Below are 21,412 nucleotides of genomic sequence, written 5' to 3' on the forward strand. Positions count from 1 at the left end.
GTTCACAAAAATCATAGAAAATATAAAGAACAAATACAAAAAGCAAAGAGAACAAAAATAAGATGCCTTAAAATATAGCAATTACATTATAGTCAAATGTTTTAAAATAAGCCATATGCGCACGGGGCTTAGCTGAGCTGTTATTCTTTAAGAACCGTCCACTTGAGATAACTGGAGGCCGACTGAAGGCACAATGGTAAAAGATGGATACTGTAAAACCTTAATACAAATGAAGCAGGAATATCTGATTCACTCTGAAAGTCAAAAAAGCTGACAAACCTCCAGAGAAGACTAACTAAGAGGCTTGGAAGTAGGGGCTATCACTACAGACACAACAGACATCAGGATACTAATGGCAGAGCACTGTACTTACCCAGCATTTGACAACTTAGATGAAATACAACACTAATTTCAAAAACCAACAGTAGATTTCTTCAGTTGTTCCTTAGGAAGCAAATAATATAAATAGCTTTTAACAACTAAAAAAATTAATTCTTTTTAAAAATAATGTATAAAACACAAATATTTAGGCCAAAATAGTTTCACTGAGAAATTAGATTTTTATACTATTTCTTTTTCATTAATTTTATAAAAATATTACCAAGAGTTGCCCAAAACCAAAAGCAGTGCAAAAACCAAAACAAAAACTATGTTGCCACAACTCTAATGAACATAGAAACAAAAAAATTTTTAATGGAATTATAGCAAACAAAATTTAGAAATAAAAAGGGAAAAGTATACATCATTACAAAACTGAGTCTACTTCAAAGATACAAGCCTGGTTCACTATTAATTAAATCAATATAATTCTGGTTAATTATTAAAAAGTTAACTAATATAATTTATCACATTAGCATATAGAAGGTAACAAAAAATAAGGAAGAAGTATTTTCAAAAAATTTATCACTGGTTTATGAAAAGCAACAAAATTTAAGGTGTTGATAAACAGCTTCCATAAGAACCCACCACTTGTCTGTGAAAGTGTACCAGTGCTGCCAAGCCTGAAGACTGACTTCTACCCACATGGTGCGCGAGAACTGACTCTTACAAGCCATCCTCTGACTACCATTCCAGTACCATGACTCATGTGCACGTGCACACATGCACATGTGCACACACACACATAAGCAAACTAATAATAAATAAATAAATAAAAACAGAACCTATGAGGAATATTACACTTAATGATGAAAAATCAGCATATTTTCCCTAAAATATTAAAAGGTATCACAAGGACTTCCGACATGGCCATAGTGGCTAATGCAGCCGCTACACTTGTTTCAGCTCCTGCCATTAGAGCTTATGGATGCTTGCATAGGATCAAGAATTCACACTGTGATAAAGAGTGATAGAGAAGTTATTAAGCCACTTCTGGGATCTGATGACTTTCTCAGTAAGGTGCTGAAAGGTAGAGTTTGGAATTGCATTGGGAGGAAGGATTACTAAACGATGTCAGATTTTACTGGAGGGAAGCAATACAATAACGCCAGTTCCTGGAGGAGAAGGGCATGAAGGATGAACAGATTCCTTTGACTTATGGTACGTTCTGATTTTGTTTAAACCTTTAAGGCTTACTTTTTTATATATAAAGCTAATTTCCGTTAAAGGGAAATGCTTTGAAGAGTTACACCCATTTTTCTCAGATAATCATGGTTATTTTGGAAAATAAAGAATTTGACTTTTCTGAAGACTAGAGAATAAAGATGTTTTGGGTAAAAATAAATGAAGTGAAATACCACAGGAGATCTCAGCATCAGACAGGGAGTTCTAATAAAAGCGGGTAGGAAACAAAAGAGAAAAAGCAGACAAGTAATGTGGAGGGGGAAGCATTGGTATTTGTCAATGACATGATTTTCTACATAGAAGAAAGTTAAATGATCTGCAAAGAAAAAAGGGCACACAAAACCAACGCTGAAAGGTAGTGGGTGAGCTCAGTCGGGTTGTGGAATACAAGATGAAGAAAAGAACCCCTGTGATTCTGTGTAGTGGCAACGACTGTGGACAGTGAAATTAAAAACAGGATAATTTACATTACTACCAAATATGAAGTGTTCATCTGATTCTAATGAACTACTTATGAACTCTGCACAGGAACTGAAGCACCTCTCTGGAAGCTCTCCTCGGAGAAAGAGAAGGCAAGTGACAGAGTAAGAAATATTTTCAAACCGTGTGTCTAAAAAGAAAGGAAGGCACAAAAAATCCCTTGCACTGAGAACACACAAAACATTCCCAAAATCAAATTGGAAAAAAAAAACTGGAAAATAGGTAAAGTGTCGTAATATGTCTGGACAAATTCTGGGCTAAAGAATAGATGTTTTGGGTAAAAATAAATGAAGTGAAATACCACAGGAGATCTCAGCATCAGACAGGGAGTTCTAATAAAAGTGGGTAGGAAACAAAAGAGAAAAGGCAGACAAGTAATGTGGAGGGGGAAGCACTGGTATTTGTCAATGACATGATTTTCTACATAGAAAAAAGTTAAATGATCTGCAAAGAAAAAAGGGCACACAAAACCAACGCCGAAAGGTAGTGGGTGAGCTCAGTCGGGTTGTGGAATACAAGATGAAGAAAAGAACCCCTGTGATTCTGTGTAGTGGGGGAAGAGACACTGAAAGCGCGATTCCAGAAAGGATCAGGAGATAGTGTCACTGTGAACTAGGTAGGACTTAAGGAATATTAAGTGAATATTGAAAAGATTCTAAAAACCTCTTAGATCCCCATGGTCCTTGCCTCCTGCAGAGCTGGGAGCTGTCCTCTCTCTCCCTTCAACCTCAGGAGGAAGGCTAGAGAGAGTGGGGCACAGGGCATGCAGAGGTCAGCAGAACTCTCGAGGGACCAGGAGGCATATGTGAAAGATCCCATTTTGGGACCCTGTTCATTCCAGATCTAGACCTGAGCTAGTACTGGTAAGCTACAACTGACAGGTAGACCCTCAGCATTCATAGGCACTATGATCTCAGATTGGCTATAAAGTACATTCCGAATCCTGAATGCTTAACATAAAAATTGTAATATATCATAAATTTTATTACATGTTGAAATATTTTTGATATATTGGGTTAAGTAAAATATATCTTAAAAAATAATATCTTAAATGAATAAGAGAACAGATTTATCCAGTAGGGAAAGCGGGAAACCCAGAGTTGTGCAGCTCAGAACAACATGGTATCAACCCAAAGGTAATGACTACCCAGGTGACCAAAATACACTATGCCATACAGCAGACATATGTGAGCTGTCTGCCCATGTGTGCTTTCCTGCCTGTCTTTTGTGGCCATGTGTGACATCAGAGGACTTCTTGTTAGTCTTTGGTTTCTGTGTTGTTTAAGCAAGGTTTTCTTTTTGGTGTTGAATGCACCGACCAGGCCAGTTGGCACAGGTGCATCTAGGGACCTTCCTGCCTCTGCTCCCCATTTCACTGTAGGCACATTAAAGACAGCGTCATTGCTCTGCCCTTGTGTGAGCTCTGGGGATATAAACCCTGTCCTCACTCTTGTGTGACAATAGCTTTACTTACTGAGCTATCTCCCCAGCCCTGAGGCTACTTCTTTATAAAACACACACACACACACACACACACACACACACACACACACACACACACACCTGAATGACAAAGTAAGCAGACTGTCTTGATACTCATATGAGTTCTTTCATTTTCCAGGTTTATTTTGAACTCTGGTTTAAATTAGCCCAGACATTGGAAAACAGGAAAGATATAATTTGAGTGTCACTGTGAGCTCATGCAGTATTTGAGCCACTCCTTCAGTAAGAGAATCCTGGATCCAAAATTTAGAAACTGTGATTTAGGGAGCTGGAAAGATGGCTCAAAAGATAACAGCCTCAAGTACAAGCATGAGGACGTGATTTTGGAACTATGGAACTATGGGAAAATCCGGTCATGGTCAATGCCCCTCTAACCCCAGCACTGATTGTAGCCATGAGGCCTGGAGACAGGAGTGTCACTAGAGCTTGCTGACTGCTAACCAAAAACAAACAAAAACAAAAAACAAGGCCATGCTTCAGGCTTGTTGAGAGAACCTGCCTTAAGGGAATAAAGTGATAGGGCAAGATAGCTTATGTCCTCCTCTGGCCTCTGCATGTGCGCACAGGTGTCTACTCCTGGACACACATACACATATATGACACAGATATACACTATACACATAGTGAGAAAGAGAGACAGACAGAGAATCAAGACAGAGAGTCAAGGCAGGCAGGTACGGGCTATGGTTAGGTCAAATCATTCATTCATTCTGCCTGGCTTTCCTTGTCTTTAACACAAAAATCAAAAGAGCAGTGCTCTCCAGATTTCAGTGAGCGTCTCATGATTCAGTGTGAGAAAGCACTTAGCTAGGGACAGGCCACAAAGCAAGCCTTCTCACAGAGGGCTAGTTAGTGACTACGATCTCTATAGCCACAAGAGTGGCCTGTAAAGTCAGTACAGATGTGCCTGGCTGAAGATGATATGGCTTAAGGAAGGTACAAAATCAGTCTGTATTCAATGGAACCCAGACTTCAAGTTTTGAAGGGAGATCTTTTCCCAGGCTAGTGATAGACAGGCCCGATCCTCTCACTTGCTAGGGCCACAAGTGTGAACCTGGCTCCCGAAATCAGCCACGAGACCGCAAGGAGACTTTACCGCTAAGCGAGGATGCGTTGTAAACGCATTTTCTACTTAACAGTATCTTCAACTTGTTATGGCTTTTCTAGAATGCAGACCCACTGTAAGCCAGTGAGCGTCTGTAGTGTTACCTTAGTCTTAGAAAGGAAACTACCCCCGCCCCGGATGGGGGCTTGACAACCTCCAATGCTGACATGTTTCTATTGTGCTGTCATGCCTCATAAACCGTAGCCCTTACTTGCTGAAAGAAGCTTGCTAGTGCGCCGAGGGTTCTCACACTTGTGTGCAGAGTGTGTTGCTGAGGGCTGGGTTCTGGGTGGGAGTTCTTGTGGGTGGTAGGTAAGCTGTTTGCGACAACTGTGATCTAGACTGCCCTCCCAAGACCCCGTGCATTTAAGTTTGGTCTGCAGCCCGTGCTTCTGTTTGGCAGTACTGGAGTCTTCAGGATGTGAGGTCGAATTGGAAGAAGTTAGGTCATTAAGAGCATGTCTTTGGATGTCATATGGGCACCCAAGCTCCTTCTTGCCCAGCGTTTTACCTCGCAACCACCATAGGTGAACAACAGCCCTCCTCCACCACACGCCGCCATTATAGCGTGTATACTCTACTGCCCGCTAGCCCAGGTTAATAGAGCCACATGATCATGGACTGAGGCCTCTGAGACCATGAGCCAAAATAAAGCCTTCCTCCTTCACGGTGCCTCAGGGACTCAGTTGGAGCATCGCAAAGCTAATTAGCATGCTCCTTCCTTGCTTTTCTGTCACATGGTTTCATGGAGGTTCCTCGCTTAAAAGTTATGCAGGGATGAACCAGCCGCTGGAAAACCCTGCGCAACCCAAATGTCCTGTAAGTGTTAATCTTTATGCTTGTTACTCTTTACACTGAATAGGAACCAGACCTCAGAGCTCCTTGGTGGCTGAGCTATGACTGTAACAGTAGGCATTTTTTCAGTTCCCTCTCGACTTCGGTACATAATTGCTTAGTTCATCTCTTCAGAGTCTAAATGGATAAAGTCAGAGTTGTCAGAGAAGATTTTTAGAAGAACATTTTTTTTAAAGGGGGTAAAAAAGAAAAGGTTTAACTGCCAAGTCCAGGGATTTAGGATGTGGCTTGGTGCTGAAGTAATTGGCTCTCTTAGTCTTGCATTCAAAGCAGCTCTTTCTCAGAGCGTAAGGTTGAGAAGTAGGAGCAGAACTCTCACATTCTGGTAATTGCTGTAAGGGATAACTCACCTTTAAAAAACACCTGTTATTCAGTCTCTGCTCCATCTTCGCCGGAGCTCATCAGCTGTAATCACCACTCTCGGCTCTGAGTTTCCCCCTTTAACTAGTAACTGTTTCCTCAAGGGCCATCACTTAATATTCTCCGTGCAGTTTTATCAACTAGTTCGGGGAGTGTGATACTCGTTAGCACTGGAGATTTTCTTAGGAAAATGCAGAAATGATTTAACCATAGAGATTTTGTACCTGCCAGAGACCCAAGGCATGATGGAAGCTACTTGAATCATACTGTTATATTACCTCATCCCACAGTAGACTGACCACACTAGGGTCCCCGACATTAATTCAAAAGGCCCAGTGAACATGTTATGTGTGGTTCTAGGATAGGATATTTAATACTTCCTCAATTACAGTGTGTGTGTGTGTGTGTGTGTGTGTGTGTGTGTGTGTGTGAATTGGATTGATTTGGCTATAAAATCAGAACTCTACAGTGCTCTGATATTGAAAAAAAAAAAAGTCTTTTAAATTCACTTCTGTCTTCCTGATAGTTAACCAGACAGATCATTTTATAGTTTTGTTTTTCCCTTTGCAAAGAAAACAAAGAACATGCAGGCTTTTCATTTTTCTCTTATTCCTTCCTCTCCCCCAAACCAAAAAAAAATTAGGAAACTGGAAATATATTCTCATTCTGTCATAGAAAAACTTAGCATTTCCCTCCATCAGGCATCAGTCCAAATGCTGACATTTTTCTTGCTTTTGCTAGCACTAGAGTAACAAAGGGAAATATTCTGATATTAAGACTCGTGTCCAGACATCTCTGGTTCTCTCTCCTCTCCTCTCCTCTCCTCTCCTCTCCTCTCTTCTGCTCTGTTTTGCCTTCTTTTGCCAACTTTGCAAAGAGCCTGTGGCTGTTACATGCATGTATCAGGTGTAATGTGATAATTAACTGAGGAAAAGAAATGTGACTATCTAGCAGTGTGAGTTGCGAAGTCCATGAAATGCACTAAATTTGATGTGGGTATCTTGGTCAGCAAGGCATTATTTGTCCTGTAAAGCATTGGTATCCCAATGGAAACAATATCATAGCACTTTTTTTTTCTTTTTGCTGGCATAACTAACGCAAGTTCTAGGCCAGCCTGGGCTGCCCAGTAAGTTCCAAACTATCCTAGACTACAGAATAAAAACTTATAGTAAAATGAAATAAATCGAAGGTGTGTTTTATTAACTGTGAGATGAATCCTGTCTATAATACACTTTCCAAGTACAGGTAAAGGTGTTGAGAAGTCTGGGTGAGACAAGGTTCATATCTGTCTTGATTGCTGTACATCTGAAATTCTGCAGAATCTGGTGCTTGGCATGAAGTTCTACTAAATCCGATGACTCATTGGATGGTTTTCTGTTGACTTTGAGTAACAGTGAAGAAGGGGTATGTTTGTGTTCTTTTTTAAAGACAGCCATCTTCCTGCCCCTGACTTGCCTCTTCCTTATGTGCCTGGCCCCAGGTCTAAGGCAGTTCTTTTTCTGTTTGTCTATCTTGGATCAACATGCTCTTTTCCTACATTATTCTTCTTTTAGCTGAGAAGCTACATAGTCATAGTATTTGACTATCATCTGCTTAAATTGCTCTCCAGACATTCCCCCCCTCCAATGGTCTTACAGCCCCAGGCTCCATAATGGAGTCTGACACTTATTATGTACTCAGTAAATACGTCTTTAAATGAATGGAAGTAATTAATTACCAACCAACATAGCATGTGGTGTGTTAAGTGAGCCTTGAATGGCTGTGAGAGGGATGGTGAAAGATCTGGATAAGCATAATGATGGTGACTCTGATGACAACAGAAGGTGATGGTGCCGTCTGTCCTGATTCTGACCACGCAGCATGCCCTTTGCATGAATCATGAAATCCCCTGATCCATCGCCTTGGAAAACAGAATTATAAACCCTACTTACCAATGGGAATGTAAGTGTGAATACTGGTGGCCTGGGCAGAGCCCTGTACCTGTTTGGCTTACAAACTCCAGGATCCAAACCCATTTCCTTAAACACAAATGCAAAATCAAATCCTATTTTGCTCAAAAGCATTTCCAGGCCTATAATCGGGCAGAACAGATTATGGTGTCTTCATGTGTCAGTTTAACCGGTTACAACTCTAAATAGCTTCAGCATCCATCATTTCACGGTGAACCATTTGCTGAAGAACAGGAGTGTAAAACCAAAGGCCGCAGGACTGTTCGTCTTCGTGGGTTGAAGAGCAGTGCTCATCTTCAGCCTGTCAGCACAGATGCCCTGAAGAATGCTCTCAGCTGTGGGTCTGTCTGTATGGATGGGGTGCAGCACACAATCCTCAGAGTTTGTCACAGCACACAGCATAATTATGAACACTTAAGCAGACAAATTAAACTATTCTGCATGGAAGCAGCTCTGAAAGGCCTATTCTACACAGGGAATCATGTTCAGCATTGTCCAAATTCAAAGGCACAAAATTACACACTTACATCAGTGACTTATTCACAAATGTCCCTCCCTGCCTTGTTTGTTTTCCTGTTAGAAATCAATCCAAACCATTTGTACAAACTGATCTGTCAGATGATACACAGAATGATGGTACTTAAATAGCACGGCTGTGACATGAGCCAAACAATTGAGGCAAACCAAGCCTTTGATTGGTATCCTCTGCTTCCTCGCTGCTGCGTGGAAAGACTTGGCATGGTCAAGTCCTCGGAGAGTGTGCCCATCCCTTGGAAAGTTTTAAGCTAAGGCCCCTGAAGTAAGCATAGGTATGGATGCGCTTTCAAACAAGTGGTGCCATCCAACACTCAGGTCGGGCCTTCCTTTCATGATGGTGAAATTTTCTGTAAGCTTTTTCTCCTCTGTAGCATCTCCCTCCAGGAAGACAAGGTCCCTGCTTTATCAATGCGGACACTTTGTCAGTGATTTCTAGGTTCAGAGAGGATCTTTGAACTTTAGTTACCAAAATGAGTTATCCTAAAGCAATCTGATTCTTGAAAGTGCAGATTCCACTTTATAGGAGGAACACCTCATCGCCAGCCCTAGGACATATGAGGTTAATGATAAGCATGCTGGAAAGAGAGAGATTAAAAAAAAAAAAAAAGCAAAATTGCTAAGTCCACTGAGAACTAATCAAGCATATTGTTCCCTTGATTCTAGAAGATGGCAACACACACTTCCACAAGGTTGAAAAGATGCCCATGGAATGCTTTTGGTTTACTTTGTCACCAAACCTGTGCTTCGCTCTTCACTATAGTGTTGGTGTCTCCAAAAAATGGGGGTGGGGGAAGTAATGCGACTGTGGTCTGGTATCCACTGGCAGAGCACTCCCTGTCCCTCCAAATGGCATTTGTTCCCCGTTCCTGGCTGAACTTCCATGCCGCAGGCTGAGGCAGCCTGGGATGAATCGACCTTGGTCTCACTGATGACAGAAAGAGAGCTGTGGGCTGGGAGTATAAGGCAGTAGTAGCACACTCACACAGCATTTCTCAGGTACTGGATTTGGTCTCCAGAACCACAAACAGAGTAAGTGACAAGAAGAGCAAAGCTACAATACCAAGACACCACAGAGTTTGGAATTTTGTCCTTAAGAAAGCAAACCCTGTGAGCAGTTTAAGTGCACTCCAAAACATGCACAGAATTCCCTACCTGACCCACTCAACCACCCACCCACACGTCCAGCCTTGCCACCCCCTCCTCTGCTTTTCCCCTCTCTCTTCTTGACTCTCTTTCTGCCCTTTCTCTTTCCCTTGCTCCCCCTTGCCACTCATCTTTCCTTCTTTCTTTTATTTGAAAAAAAAAATTGAAATGTACAAACAGGTGCAAAAATAATACGATAAACATCTGAATTTCTAGTATCCAAAGCAAGCACCTTCTTATCGGTCAGACTTGCTTTCAGAGTCTTGTTTTATATCCATTTTCTTTTCATAAAGCTTATTGATGAAACTAGCTTCCCTGTCATCTCCTGTCCTTTCAGTCTCTACTCCCTCTGGTCCATTTACTTCCTGCCCCAAACCCTGCACTATGCCTCTGGGCGTGACCCTGCACACTTCATTCTTTGTATTTTCACAGATGTAGCTGTGTAGCCACAAGAGTATATGTGATTGAGGTTTTTGTGCTTCAAGGTTTTTTTGTTGTTGTTGTTGTTGTTGCTTAATAATTATGATGTGAAACATGTGTACTGGTATATGTATGCAAAGCCAACTGATTCCTTTTAAGGACGATGCACTGTTCCATACTGCAAGTGAAGCAAATTTTACTCACCCGTTTCTTTTTCAAGGTGAACTCTTAGGTCATTGTTAAGTTTTGTTATACTAAAAAAACAAGACAAAACAACAGCAGCAACAACAACAACAAAGAGCCCTGTTCTGATACTCTTCTTAGCGTGTCCCCCCTTTTGTGCCTGTTTATTGAGCCCTGCACATCTGCCAGGTAGAATCAGTATGCATGGAATAAGCAATACTGCTTTTGATAAATGCAATAAAAGCTCTCACTAGAATAATGTACCAATTCATGATTCTGCCAGGAGTAATTGGAATATTACATTATTTTCCTCACATCTTGGACAACATTGAATTTTGCTGGGCCTTTTCATGTTAACTACTTGGATGGAAGGAAAATGGAATCTTATTATTTTAATTTCCATTTTCTTGCTGACTACTGACTGAGCTTCTTACGTTCACGATCCATTGTAGTTTCCTCTTTGAATAACTCCCACTTCTCTGTTGTGTGCCTCTCTGTGTCTTTTCCTTGACTTTTGGAAGTTTCATAAATATTTTGGTTTCTTAGTCCATGTCTGCCAGACGTCCCCTGTGTCTTTGGCATGACTCGCTCTTAGGAAGATCACTTCTTCAAATGATTAGTACAGTTAAATTGTCTTGCTATCTAGCTGAATCCTCGGCATCAAGAGGTTGGGAGCGTATCTCTGCTTCCAGTGGGTTGCCAGTTGTTTGGACTTACAGTCTGAATACACAGCACAGCACTGTCCAGTCCCCACTGTCTCCACACAGACTGGCTGCAGTTTTCTTCTTCCAGCTTCCATGGGAGATTTTGTAGTGATCTTATCTCCAGTTTATTCTCCACAAAGAGCCAGGAAGACCTTACAACAATGCAAGTCAGCTCTTGCTCCAACTCAACTCAGAACCTTATGGAGGCTGTACACCTTACCTTGCAGCAAATAAGCAAAGCTCTAGAGGCCTCCGGTGTCCAGCTGCTGGTCCCTGCTTTCTTGTCCCCTGCGCCTCGACTCTTGCCTCACTGTGGCAGTCACAATGCTTTCCCTTCCATTACGTCATTCTCAGGCTCCCTCTGCACCCTCTGCCTGGAAATGTCTTCATCCAAAGCTGTCTTTTTGTCTGTTTTCTGCATCTCATTCAGGATTTGCCTCAGATGCTTATTCCCAATGGGGTCTCTCTGAATCTCCATGTTAAAAGATGTAAACCTCTCCACAAATTCACTCTGCTTGTTTCATAAGACGGTACTCGAAACATACCACAAACTGAGAAGCTTGGGACAACAGAATTTTTTTTCTTTCTTTCTTTCTTTTTTTTTTTTTTTTTTTTTTTTGTCTGGCAGTTATGGAGACTGTCACTCTGAAATCAGAGTGTCATTTAGAACCATGTTCCCAGGAGAAATCTCCCTGGGAATGGGTGGGTCGGGGTGTGGGGTGGGGTTCCGCCTCCGGCTGGCTTTCTGATGGCAATGTTTAGCATCCCTTGCCTTATGGCAGCCTCACACTAGCCTCAGTCCTCATGGGGCCTGCTCCTCCTGTGTCGCTCTCCTCTTGTGGTCTGCCTTTTAGATGTAAGCCCCTCCTGCTGAATTGGATCCATCCTATTCCAATATGACCTCATCTTAATCTTTGTCTGCAACAACCTTATTCCATTCTCAGGAACTGAGAGATTTTGTGTGTGTGTGTGTGTGTGTGTGTGTGTGTGTGTGTGTGTGTGTTGAGAACATAGGTAGAACTGGAAGCCACTGTGTTCTGAGCTGTGGAGGATGCTGCCTGGTAGCTCTGTAGTCTCAATAAACGTTTGGTGGATGAGGCTGAATGATTTCAAACACATTATGACCAGAGCAAGTGACATGCTATGGAGCAAAATAATTAGATTTTAAAAAGGAAATAATGACCCTTCCACAAAATCCCAGAGAATGAACTAGTGTCTGTGACTATGGAATTTGTAATTTCAAAACAGGGCCTAGGAAGGAAAAGTAGAGGTAAATATTACAACAGACAGAAGCCAACCAGTGAGGATGCCATTGAGTCATTTGTAAGCTTTAGAGTCTGTTGGCCTCTTAGTCACTTTCACAATTTAAAAAATCCTATTATCCTCTAAAGTGTATCCCCCATATATTATAATGCCCATTTGACAGAGGTAGAATGAAAAGACCAATTAGATTGATCAGCTGCATAGGCTCTAAACCTAGGTAGCTGTACCAAAAGCCTGCATTCTCCTCTGTGCTGTCTAGTTTATGTCAATGTGACACAAGCTAGTAGTATCCCAGAGGAGAGAGATGTCTCCCTAAGACCCATGAGATCTGGCTGGAGCAAGCCTGGAAGGCATTTTCTTGATTAGTAACTGATATGTGAGGACCCAGGCTATTGTGGTTAGTGCCACCCCAGGACTTAGCAAACCAGCAGGTCAGGAGGAGCAAGCCAGTAAGCAGCTGTCCTCATGGTCTTTGCATCAGTTCCTGCCTCCAGGTTCCTGCCCTACTTGACATCCTGACCCGACTTCCCTCAGTGATGGATGGACTGCTACTTAGAAGAATGAGATGAGATAAACCCCTTCTTCCCCAAGTTGATTTTGGTCATGGTGTTTTATCACAGCAATAGAAACCAAGACATCTTACTTATAACCAATTGCAGTTGACACTGGTGTTTCAAAGGAGAGGAAGTTAAGTGACTCTTCAGTGACTTTGACATAGAATTCCGCAAAGCCAGGGAAGTGTCCTTCTGACTATAACCTGGGTCGGCCTCATTGGAAATCTGGTATCAGGACTGCCCAGCTCTTGAGGAGGCCAGATGATGCATCTAGGAATGCCCTGGGGGTAGGAATCAGAATATGAGCAGGTAAAGCATCACACTGCTTTTGTGTGGTACTGTGACTCATGTTCACTCTGCTGAGCCACATCCTCCTTTTACAGAGTAATGGCAAGGGTTCTAGAAGCTTCACTATGTCCATAGAGCCCTTTAAATGAACCCTAATACAGGCAGGCCTGCTCAGGGTTCTTCATGCCTTTTTTCATGATGCTGTGTCTAGAATCTGTCCAATTTGTTGCTCAAATGGTTGTCTGAACTTTTCTTTCCTGGATAGGTATCCTGGGGCAACCTGCTCTGTCATTCCTCTGCAAAAACTCTCCATCTTGCACTGAGGACCCCGAGAAGGCAGCACACATCTGCAAGGTAGGGTTTGCTTAACTGTATTTCTTTTCTCAGAGTATGATAAATTGACCCACTGTGGGGATGCCCTTATAGTATTAGTCACATTCCTTTGCATATAAATAGAACTTTTATAATGGTACTAGTTTACAGATGGAGTCCCTTAAGAGAATTCACCCCCTCTCGGCTTCTATTTGTAGCTGCCACTTTAAAATTGGAATGTAAATATTATGTCACTAAGTAACAGAATGATGGCTTCACTTTCTGAAGGATAGCATTGTCTTCCTTTCTTAGCCAGTGCGGCTACGCCATTACTAGATTGACATGGCATTCTATTGTTTTTCCCCCACAGACAGGCACACATTTTAATAATTTCTATGTATGAAAAGAAAGGTTAAATAGTCACAGTGTCAAGGTGTAAGGCCTTGTGTGGCCTCAAGGGTAGTGGTAGGACTGAGGTGAGATTAGTAGCAGCAAGAGGAGGCCTCTGTCAAGGGATGTGTGTCCTAAAGAGTGGAGGGTTGGTCTTGGTCAGAGAAGACTCTGCTGGGACAGAATGGGATCATGATTGATGACTCTTATCAGGAGACTCTAAGACTGAGTAGAGTCATCCCTTCCCTTTGTGCCTGAGTGGTTTGGTGATGAGTCATATGTGCAACTTAAAAACAGTGGCTGAGGAGGAGAAATGAACTAATGAGGTTCAAAAGACATAGTCTCCCAAGTCACAGCAGTTAGGCATGCTGGAGGGTGTTGGCAATGCCTTCTCTCTGACTTTCTCTTGTATGCCTTCCTTTCCCATTGTAGACCATAGGACCTGGAGGCTCTTTCCTTCAAAACTAGCAGTAAACCCTCAGAAAAGCTGCAGTGTAACTTTGCCTCTGTGCTGTGTGTAAGACTGGCCATTCATAGTCTGTCTGACAGTGGTCATAAAACTCATTCTAGAAGGAGTGTGTTCCAAACCTAGGTCAGAGAAAAGGCACACAGCTTACTGAATCCCTCGGCCTTGCTCAGGCCCCGTTCTCAGTCCAGTAGGTCTCATACCAGGAGATAATGGTCTTTGTGTCCAATTATATCCCTACATGACTGTCCTTTCAGTTTGGGATATAAGCATAATAAATGTGTTTTTCTTCAGTCTTTGGTTTCCATTTCCAAAGTCTCTCATATCACATAAAACTTTTCACTTGTTAACCTATGTTTTGTTACACCAGTCTTGTCTGTGATGCTTTGGTGGTTGAGGAAAGATCTCACACACAAGCATGTGCCTTGGCCCCACAATTCCAATCTGGTCATTTCCCTAGCGTGTGGTCAATGAGTTCCACTATCTTATTTGAGTTTTAAATTATGTATCTATTTACTTGCTTATTTATAGACAGGGGCTTTCTATATAACCCAAATGGCCTCATATTTGCTGAGCAGCTGTGCCTGGCCTTGACCTCACCATTGGCCTAGATTCCAGTAAATCAGAGTAAATCAGACATATGCATGACTCTTGGCAGGCTGTTCTCAGATAACTGTTCTTTACAAACACTCCTGTTCCTTTCTGTTTTTCCTTCTTATGCTTCCCCATTCAACAATATCTCCATGTCCAGGTTTTGGGAAATTGTGTGTGTGTGTGTGTAAATTTAAAAGCTGCTGGAACCAAAAGACAGATACTACACACCTTGTCTTGCTTCCAGTTAAGACCTTATCCTATCTCCACTTTATCTTGTACACCTATTTATGTTTTGGCTCTGCCTGCTTTTCTGTCATTCCACAATCCTTTGAAAGCCATGGGTTTATACAAAGTTTATGAAATTGGGCATAACTGCTTCTCTGGGCATAACTGTTTGTATTACTGCTGGATATTGCTTTGTCACCTAAAAGCGTTCACCTAACACATGGTAGGGTGGCATGAGCTTCCCATTTTGACTTCCTAATAGCTCTGACTTCTCCCTAGTAGATTATTTACCTATAGAGAGTTTGCCTACAAAGCAGACAAGAAGCGCAATGAGTTGACGTGGAGAACTGGCTCTGCATGTTTTCTTCCCATGAATCTTTGATTGTAGCCCTTTAGCCTGCAATATTCTTGTTCTGCTTGGCATTTCAACTCCAGAAGCAAAGCTCTTGAAATGAAAGCTCACAATTAACAGGAAAAGTAATTAAAAGTGAGCGATTTTTAAGTTTTAGAGACCCCACTTGTTCCTCCGTGCTTAGAAAGACTTCTCTTTTTCTCCCAACAATAAAGGGCAATGCCTAATAATTTCAAGCGTTCCCTTTTTTGCTGTTTCTATATCATGTTTGCTGTTTGATCTTAGTCAGCCACTTAACCTCTCTGAACTCTGGTTTCTTCCTTTATAAAATGAGACTAATCTTAGGAATTGTTTCACAGAATGGTTTTGAAGGATTAAGGGATAATTTATGTAGAGTGGTTAGGTAGGTGCCTTGCATGTAGAAGCTCTTAAGACATGGAACTTGTAGTTATTACTGGTCAAGACATAGATGTCACATTTATTCATCAAAGTAGACGTGTTCTTTCTGTGTCTTAATATTGAAGGATTTTGCGTATTTCATTTGTCTTAGCCTTTTACCCATAACCAAATTAATGAGGCTGATGTGAGATATCTGAGGCCAGACAAGTAAAAGGAATGTGACAAAAAACCACATGGATACTCTTTTGAAGAATGGTCAGTACAGGCCTCATTGCCTTGAGATTAAATGCTGTTGTGTATGCATGATGGTTAGTGTATAGCTTTAAGCTGTGATTTTAGTCTAGATGGTCAAGGAAGCACCAGGTCTGACTTCTATTTCTTCTTAGGACTAAGACCAGGTATTTCTAGACAAGATACTGGGTAAAGGTTAAGCAGTCCTTAGAAAACACAAGAGAATATTCCCTCAGTGTTTTCTCTACCGCCACTTCTGGTGTAGACAGGTAAGCTCTAATAGGCCAGACATGACCAGGAGGAGTGTCAATTATAGAATAGACCCACCTTTGCCCTGTCACCTGAAGGCAGGAAGAACAAAAGGACACAGGTGGGTCTTTTGCAGAGCTGCAATTCAGAATCTGAGAGCTGAGCTCCCACCTTACAGTGTTTAGGCTGAAACCAGGCTGAAGTTAATGTCAATTGAGCTGACCAGCCTCCAATTAGAAACTGCCTTTGAGGCTTGAGGACCCCAACTACAGACTCAGGGGCAGTAACGGCCACTGGAACATGAACTTACGTTCCTGAGAAGGCAAGAGGCAGGGATAATCTCCTAGGTCTGCGTTTGAACAGTTACCAGATTTGGGGGCAGTTGTTGAAATAGGCTTCTAAGGAGCAGGCACACTAGCACAGTTTAAAAGTGACAGAAGCAGCTGAGGTGGAGGCACATGCCTTTAATGTCAGCATTCAGGGGCAGACTGGCTGCTGTGAGTTTGAAGCCAGATTTTGGAAATCACGGATGGAGAGCTATCATTACTGAAATAGAAATGTTCTAAGTAGCATTGGAGCCTTTGGAGATGACCAGGACAAGTGTCAGTAACACTTATGACAGAGCTTCGGCAGTTGTATTTCTGAGGCACAAAAATTTTAAAGTATTTAATGTCTGAACAAGGAGTCAAGGCTCTGGCAATTGTATGACAAAATGGAACATATCTAGCATTCTTGTAGCTGGAGTCATGGACAAAGAGGAGAAATAGAATTGTGCAGAAAGTGTGTTTGGAAAATAATGATATATTTTCAAGTATGGTAAAATACTTAAATACACAGACCAAAAACCTTAGCAAACACCAAACAATAGTAATTCCTCTCATGTTTGCTCTCTCTCTCTCTCTCTCTCTCTCTCTCTCTCTCTCTCTCTCTGTGTCTCTCTGTCTCTCTCTTTTTCTGTCTCTCTCTCTTTATCTCTCTCTGTGTCTCTCTGTCTCTGCTGTCTCTTTGTCTGTCTTTCTCTCTGTCTCTGTCTCTCTCTGTCTCTCTGTCTCTCTCTCTCTCTCTCTGTGTCTCTGTCTCTCTCTCTCTCTGTCTGTCTCCCCCCCACCCACCCGCCGCCTCTGTTTTAGGCAGGAACTTGTCATGCAGCCCAGCCTGCCCTTGAGCTAAGAAGTCTACCACAAACTCAGGAAATTCATCTTATTTTAAATGAGATAATATAAAACCTGTACTGAGGTTGTGGGAGCCACATGCCTTAGCATAAATGGGATGAACTGGAGGAAGATTCTGACACTGTACTTCTCATTTAAACAGCTGAACAGTGACAGTAAAGAGAAGATGTTAACAGGAACCATAATTTATATTGGGAAATGGTGTTTTAAATGAGCACTTCTTTCTTCTCAATAGTGACAAAGGCTTGAAAAAAATGATGGTTTAGTGTTTTTAATGGCATTTATTTACTTGTGGTAAACGGTGAGTGGGATAATGTATGTAAATGGTACACATGTGGAGGCCAGAGAACAACTTGTAGGCCCTGGAGCTTGAACTCAGATAGTCAGGCTTGACTGCAACAGACCTGAAAGAAAAGTGATGTTTTTAAAGTAAAGAGGAGTAGTCACACAAACTGAGGGACAAAGTCAGTTTCAGATGAAAGAAGCTGTAGAGACTTCATTACTGAGAGGCCTGCAGCATACACGTTGTCAACAGAAACGGCTGAGTCTGAAGTCATGCACATCAGAGGGAATCTTAAATGTTCAAGAAAGAATAAATATATTGGAATTGCAAATGTAAAAGATTTTTTTACCTTACAGTTTTAAAATACATAGAACAAGAATGAACGACAACATTGTCCCAGAGAGTTGCCATGATGTAAAGTGTGAGGCTGCCGTCCATGTGACAATTATGGACAGCAATTATAGACATAAAGATTGTGGGGAGATAAGTGGACTTTGTAGATGTAAGCTTTCCAACTTGTATGTGAGAAGGTATAAAAGTGACCCAAATATTATTGTAAAAAGATCAAGAATATAGATTTTAGTTCATAGAACAGCCAAGAAGAAAAGTAGTCAATTGATAAAACAGAAGCCCACTCTTTTGTTGTTGTGGTGGTGGTGGCGGCTGTGTTTTGTGGTTGTTCTTTTTTATTATGTAGTTCTAGCTGACCTGAAACTTGATGTGTAGATCAGGCTGGCCTGGAGCCTATAGAAACTCTCACCTTGCTTTTTAAAAACAATACACAAATATTGAAAAAGAGGAACAAGGGAACATGAAGCAGGGACTCAAATCAAGCCAATGAATAAAACTGTACCACCAAATGCAAGATTTTACCATGATATTGTTAATGGAACCTGTGAATTCTAGTAAGGCAGAGGTGTCAGAATATATTTAAAAATTATAGACAGCAATACTGTATAAGCGATAACCTTTAAATAGTAAGATGCACCTAGGCTTAAAGGAAGCTGGCGGGCAAAGGTGTGCCCTAGAAACAGTATCAGTCATGCAGAGTGCCATCCTAAATATCAGACAAATGAAACTTCAGGACAAAAAGTATTACCAGAAAGTATTTTGCAGTAACAAAAAGGCTATTATATGAATAAGACATAACTGTTATCAGTGAGTATGTAGCTGATAAAATTCCAAGCGAAATCTGCTCATGTTTGTCTAAGTAGGGGTTTTCGAGGACTCAGTTGTAGCTGAGAGACATATGCGGCTTATCAGTTTAAAGTGTAGCTAGGCTAATGGACGTTAGCACAGGTGAGGAGAGGGATGCCATTGGGGGTATGGCGACTGCACGGTAACCAACAGCTTCTATCTTTCTTCATAATGTTCCCAGTAGCTGTTTGCCTCATGCAGCACATCATGTGCTTGAGCATATTCCACAAGCTAGGACCAAGATGGCTGCCATTGTAACTGAATCCTACAGTGCTTGTGTTTAATTAAATTAAATGTTAACGCATTCTAGCTAGTGCCCTCACCATAGTCCTTGTTACAGATTTTGGACCCAGCCTTGCTGACAATAGCTGAATTTCCCCCATTGCATCTGGAGGACTATGTGGCTCAGACAGGCTCAATGTATTACCCCAAACCATGAAATTGATGGGTATCAGTGTTCAAGTCCAAGTTTGTTTTCAAAGCTTCCCATTGCACCACAGTAGGGGAAGCTTTTCCCGACTTTTTTTTTTTTAACCAGAGTACTCACTTGTAGAACTGAAGTACCCTTCACCAGAATCCTCTGAAGACAAATGAATGCCTTAGTGGCATGTACTCTACTGTGGCCAATGCCTGGGAAACATGAAGAAGCTTGCTGTTCACACAAAGATAGACCCATAGTAATGGCCCATTTCTTCATGAACTGCACACTGGGCTGTGAAGCTGCAAATTGCACATACATTTCTGATGCATCTATGCATTTCCATAGGTTTGAAATAGGAACAAAAGACTGTGGGAAGCTACCCTGGGTTTCCCTTCTCTAAGACACGAGATAAAGCCATCTGGTATGGATCCATGCCCAGATTGAGGAGCCTGGGTGTGGTACCTGATTTCTAATTGATGCATGAGGTCTATGCACTGAGTTTGACTTCTGAGCAGCAGTATTGCCATCTTATCTTACGCTGTGAACAGGCAGACAGTGAAACGCTGCCCTGATTGACCTGTGTAACATTCCCTCTGAGTCATCACAACAATCTAAGGAAAAGTATGTTGTCCCATATTTGAGATGAAAGCATTGACACTCCCAGATGTGATCCTTTTAAATAAAATTTAAAATTTTCTTCTACATTCTCTATAACTTAAGCAATAAGTTATAATCCCACAGGCCATCTATGCCATTTTCTGACTGTGTTTGAAGAGCCCTTGCCTAGGCCCAAGTGATGTACATTTTTGCCATAACTCCCTTAGCATGTAAATGACAAGTTTGTTTCGTGTGTAGTTTATAGCCAACTTTCAATAGTGCCACTTAAAGACATCTAGGAAAGCAGGAAACAAATCTACCACTACTGATAAATGTGATTGCAAGTACACACTGGAACTGAGAATTCACTAAGTTTCCTGGAAGGCAGATCAATGATGTAAACACCAAGTTCCATGTTCTTAGCACCGGAAAGTCTAACATATGTCAGAAGCTTATTAGGTGATCATTAAAATTGCTTCTTGTCACTGATGTGATAATTGGGACCTGTGGCACCAACCTGTAATGCTGGTCCTCAGGAGGCTGGTGCAAGACAACCACAATTTTGAGGCCAACCTTAGGTACATAGTGAGCTCCAGTCTAGCCTGAACTGAATAATGGATTCCTATTTCATGACCCAAAAGCTTCGCTTTGGGCGCTGGATGGGGTTATTTTCCTTCTCCTCTAACCTGCAGGAAGGCTCAGGTAGAAAATCTCAAAGGCATCAGCCTGGCATTACCTGTTACCTACTCTATATTTTGATCCTCTGGGGGTTGGTTTAAGTGCTCTTACACTGCCAGGAATAATGAGGAAGTCTGTGTGACCTCCATATACAGGGGCTGTTACTTCTGTAACTCAGCGTTCAAGAACCTTGATAAATTTGACCAAGGCTGTGTGTTTTTATTCAGACTTGACTGTTTCTCTCTCTCTCTCTCTTTCTCTCTCTCTCTCACACACACATACACACATATACATATATATATATACATATATATATTTATCTCCAATGTACTGAATTCCTCCTAGAACATTGAATAATATAATCAATTGGGTATTATTTCCAGGAATAATTAACATTTGTAGTGATTGTGAAGACTCCTCATATCCTGGGTCACAATGCTTTCACTGTGAAATCACAGATGGAGTTGGTATCAGGCAGCGCTTGACAACACCAGAGAACCCTCAATGTCTCTATTTTGTGTTTGTTCTACATTTTTAAAAATGACTTTCACCATCCAGACTTGCAGACTTGGAGAGTGACAGAAAGTTAAGGTCACCGGGGACCTTCAGTGACAGCTTTGCCAATACAGTCGGATGTTCCTCAACTATAAACCCTTTTAATGGAAAGAGACCCCCGGAACCTTTCCATTAATGTGCAGTGCCCCCTTGTCACGGTGAAATGAGTGAACTGTCAGCCTGCCCATTACCAGGCATACAGTATATGCTCATTAAATCATGCACTGTGGGTTTCTTCGGATTGTCAAACTGCTTAATTGAAAAAATGTGTAGTGTCATTCTTATGGGAAGCAGGAGAGAACCAAAGGACTGGGGAGCCGGCTCTTAACATTTTAGAGTTTGCTTTTAACTGCAGCCAGAAACTGTTCTGTTTTACAGTTTTGA

The 21,412-nt window shown here is 41.6% G+C and overlaps 1 protein-coding gene across 1 annotated transcript in view; it reads left to right on the forward strand.

The window, feature by feature from the left end:
* Positions 1–21,412, forward strand: part of LOC311605058 (uncharacterized protein) — a gene marked incomplete at its 5' end in the record, with an annotated part of 775,689 nt that overhangs the window by 372,482 nt on the left and 381,795 nt on the right. Inside the window, one exon of the mRNA XM_084795350.1 lies at positions 13,173–13,261. Coding sequence (XP_084651476.1) covers positions 13,173–13,261 — 89 coding nt within the window. The remainder of the gene's footprint in view (positions 1–13,172; positions 13,262–21,412) is intronic.

This window comes from Acomys minous (assembly GCF_964271855.1).
Source record: "Acomys minous genome assembly, chromosome: 9".
NCBI classification, from domain to species: Eukaryota; Metazoa; Chordata; class Mammalia; order Rodentia; family Muridae; genus Acomys; species Acomys minous.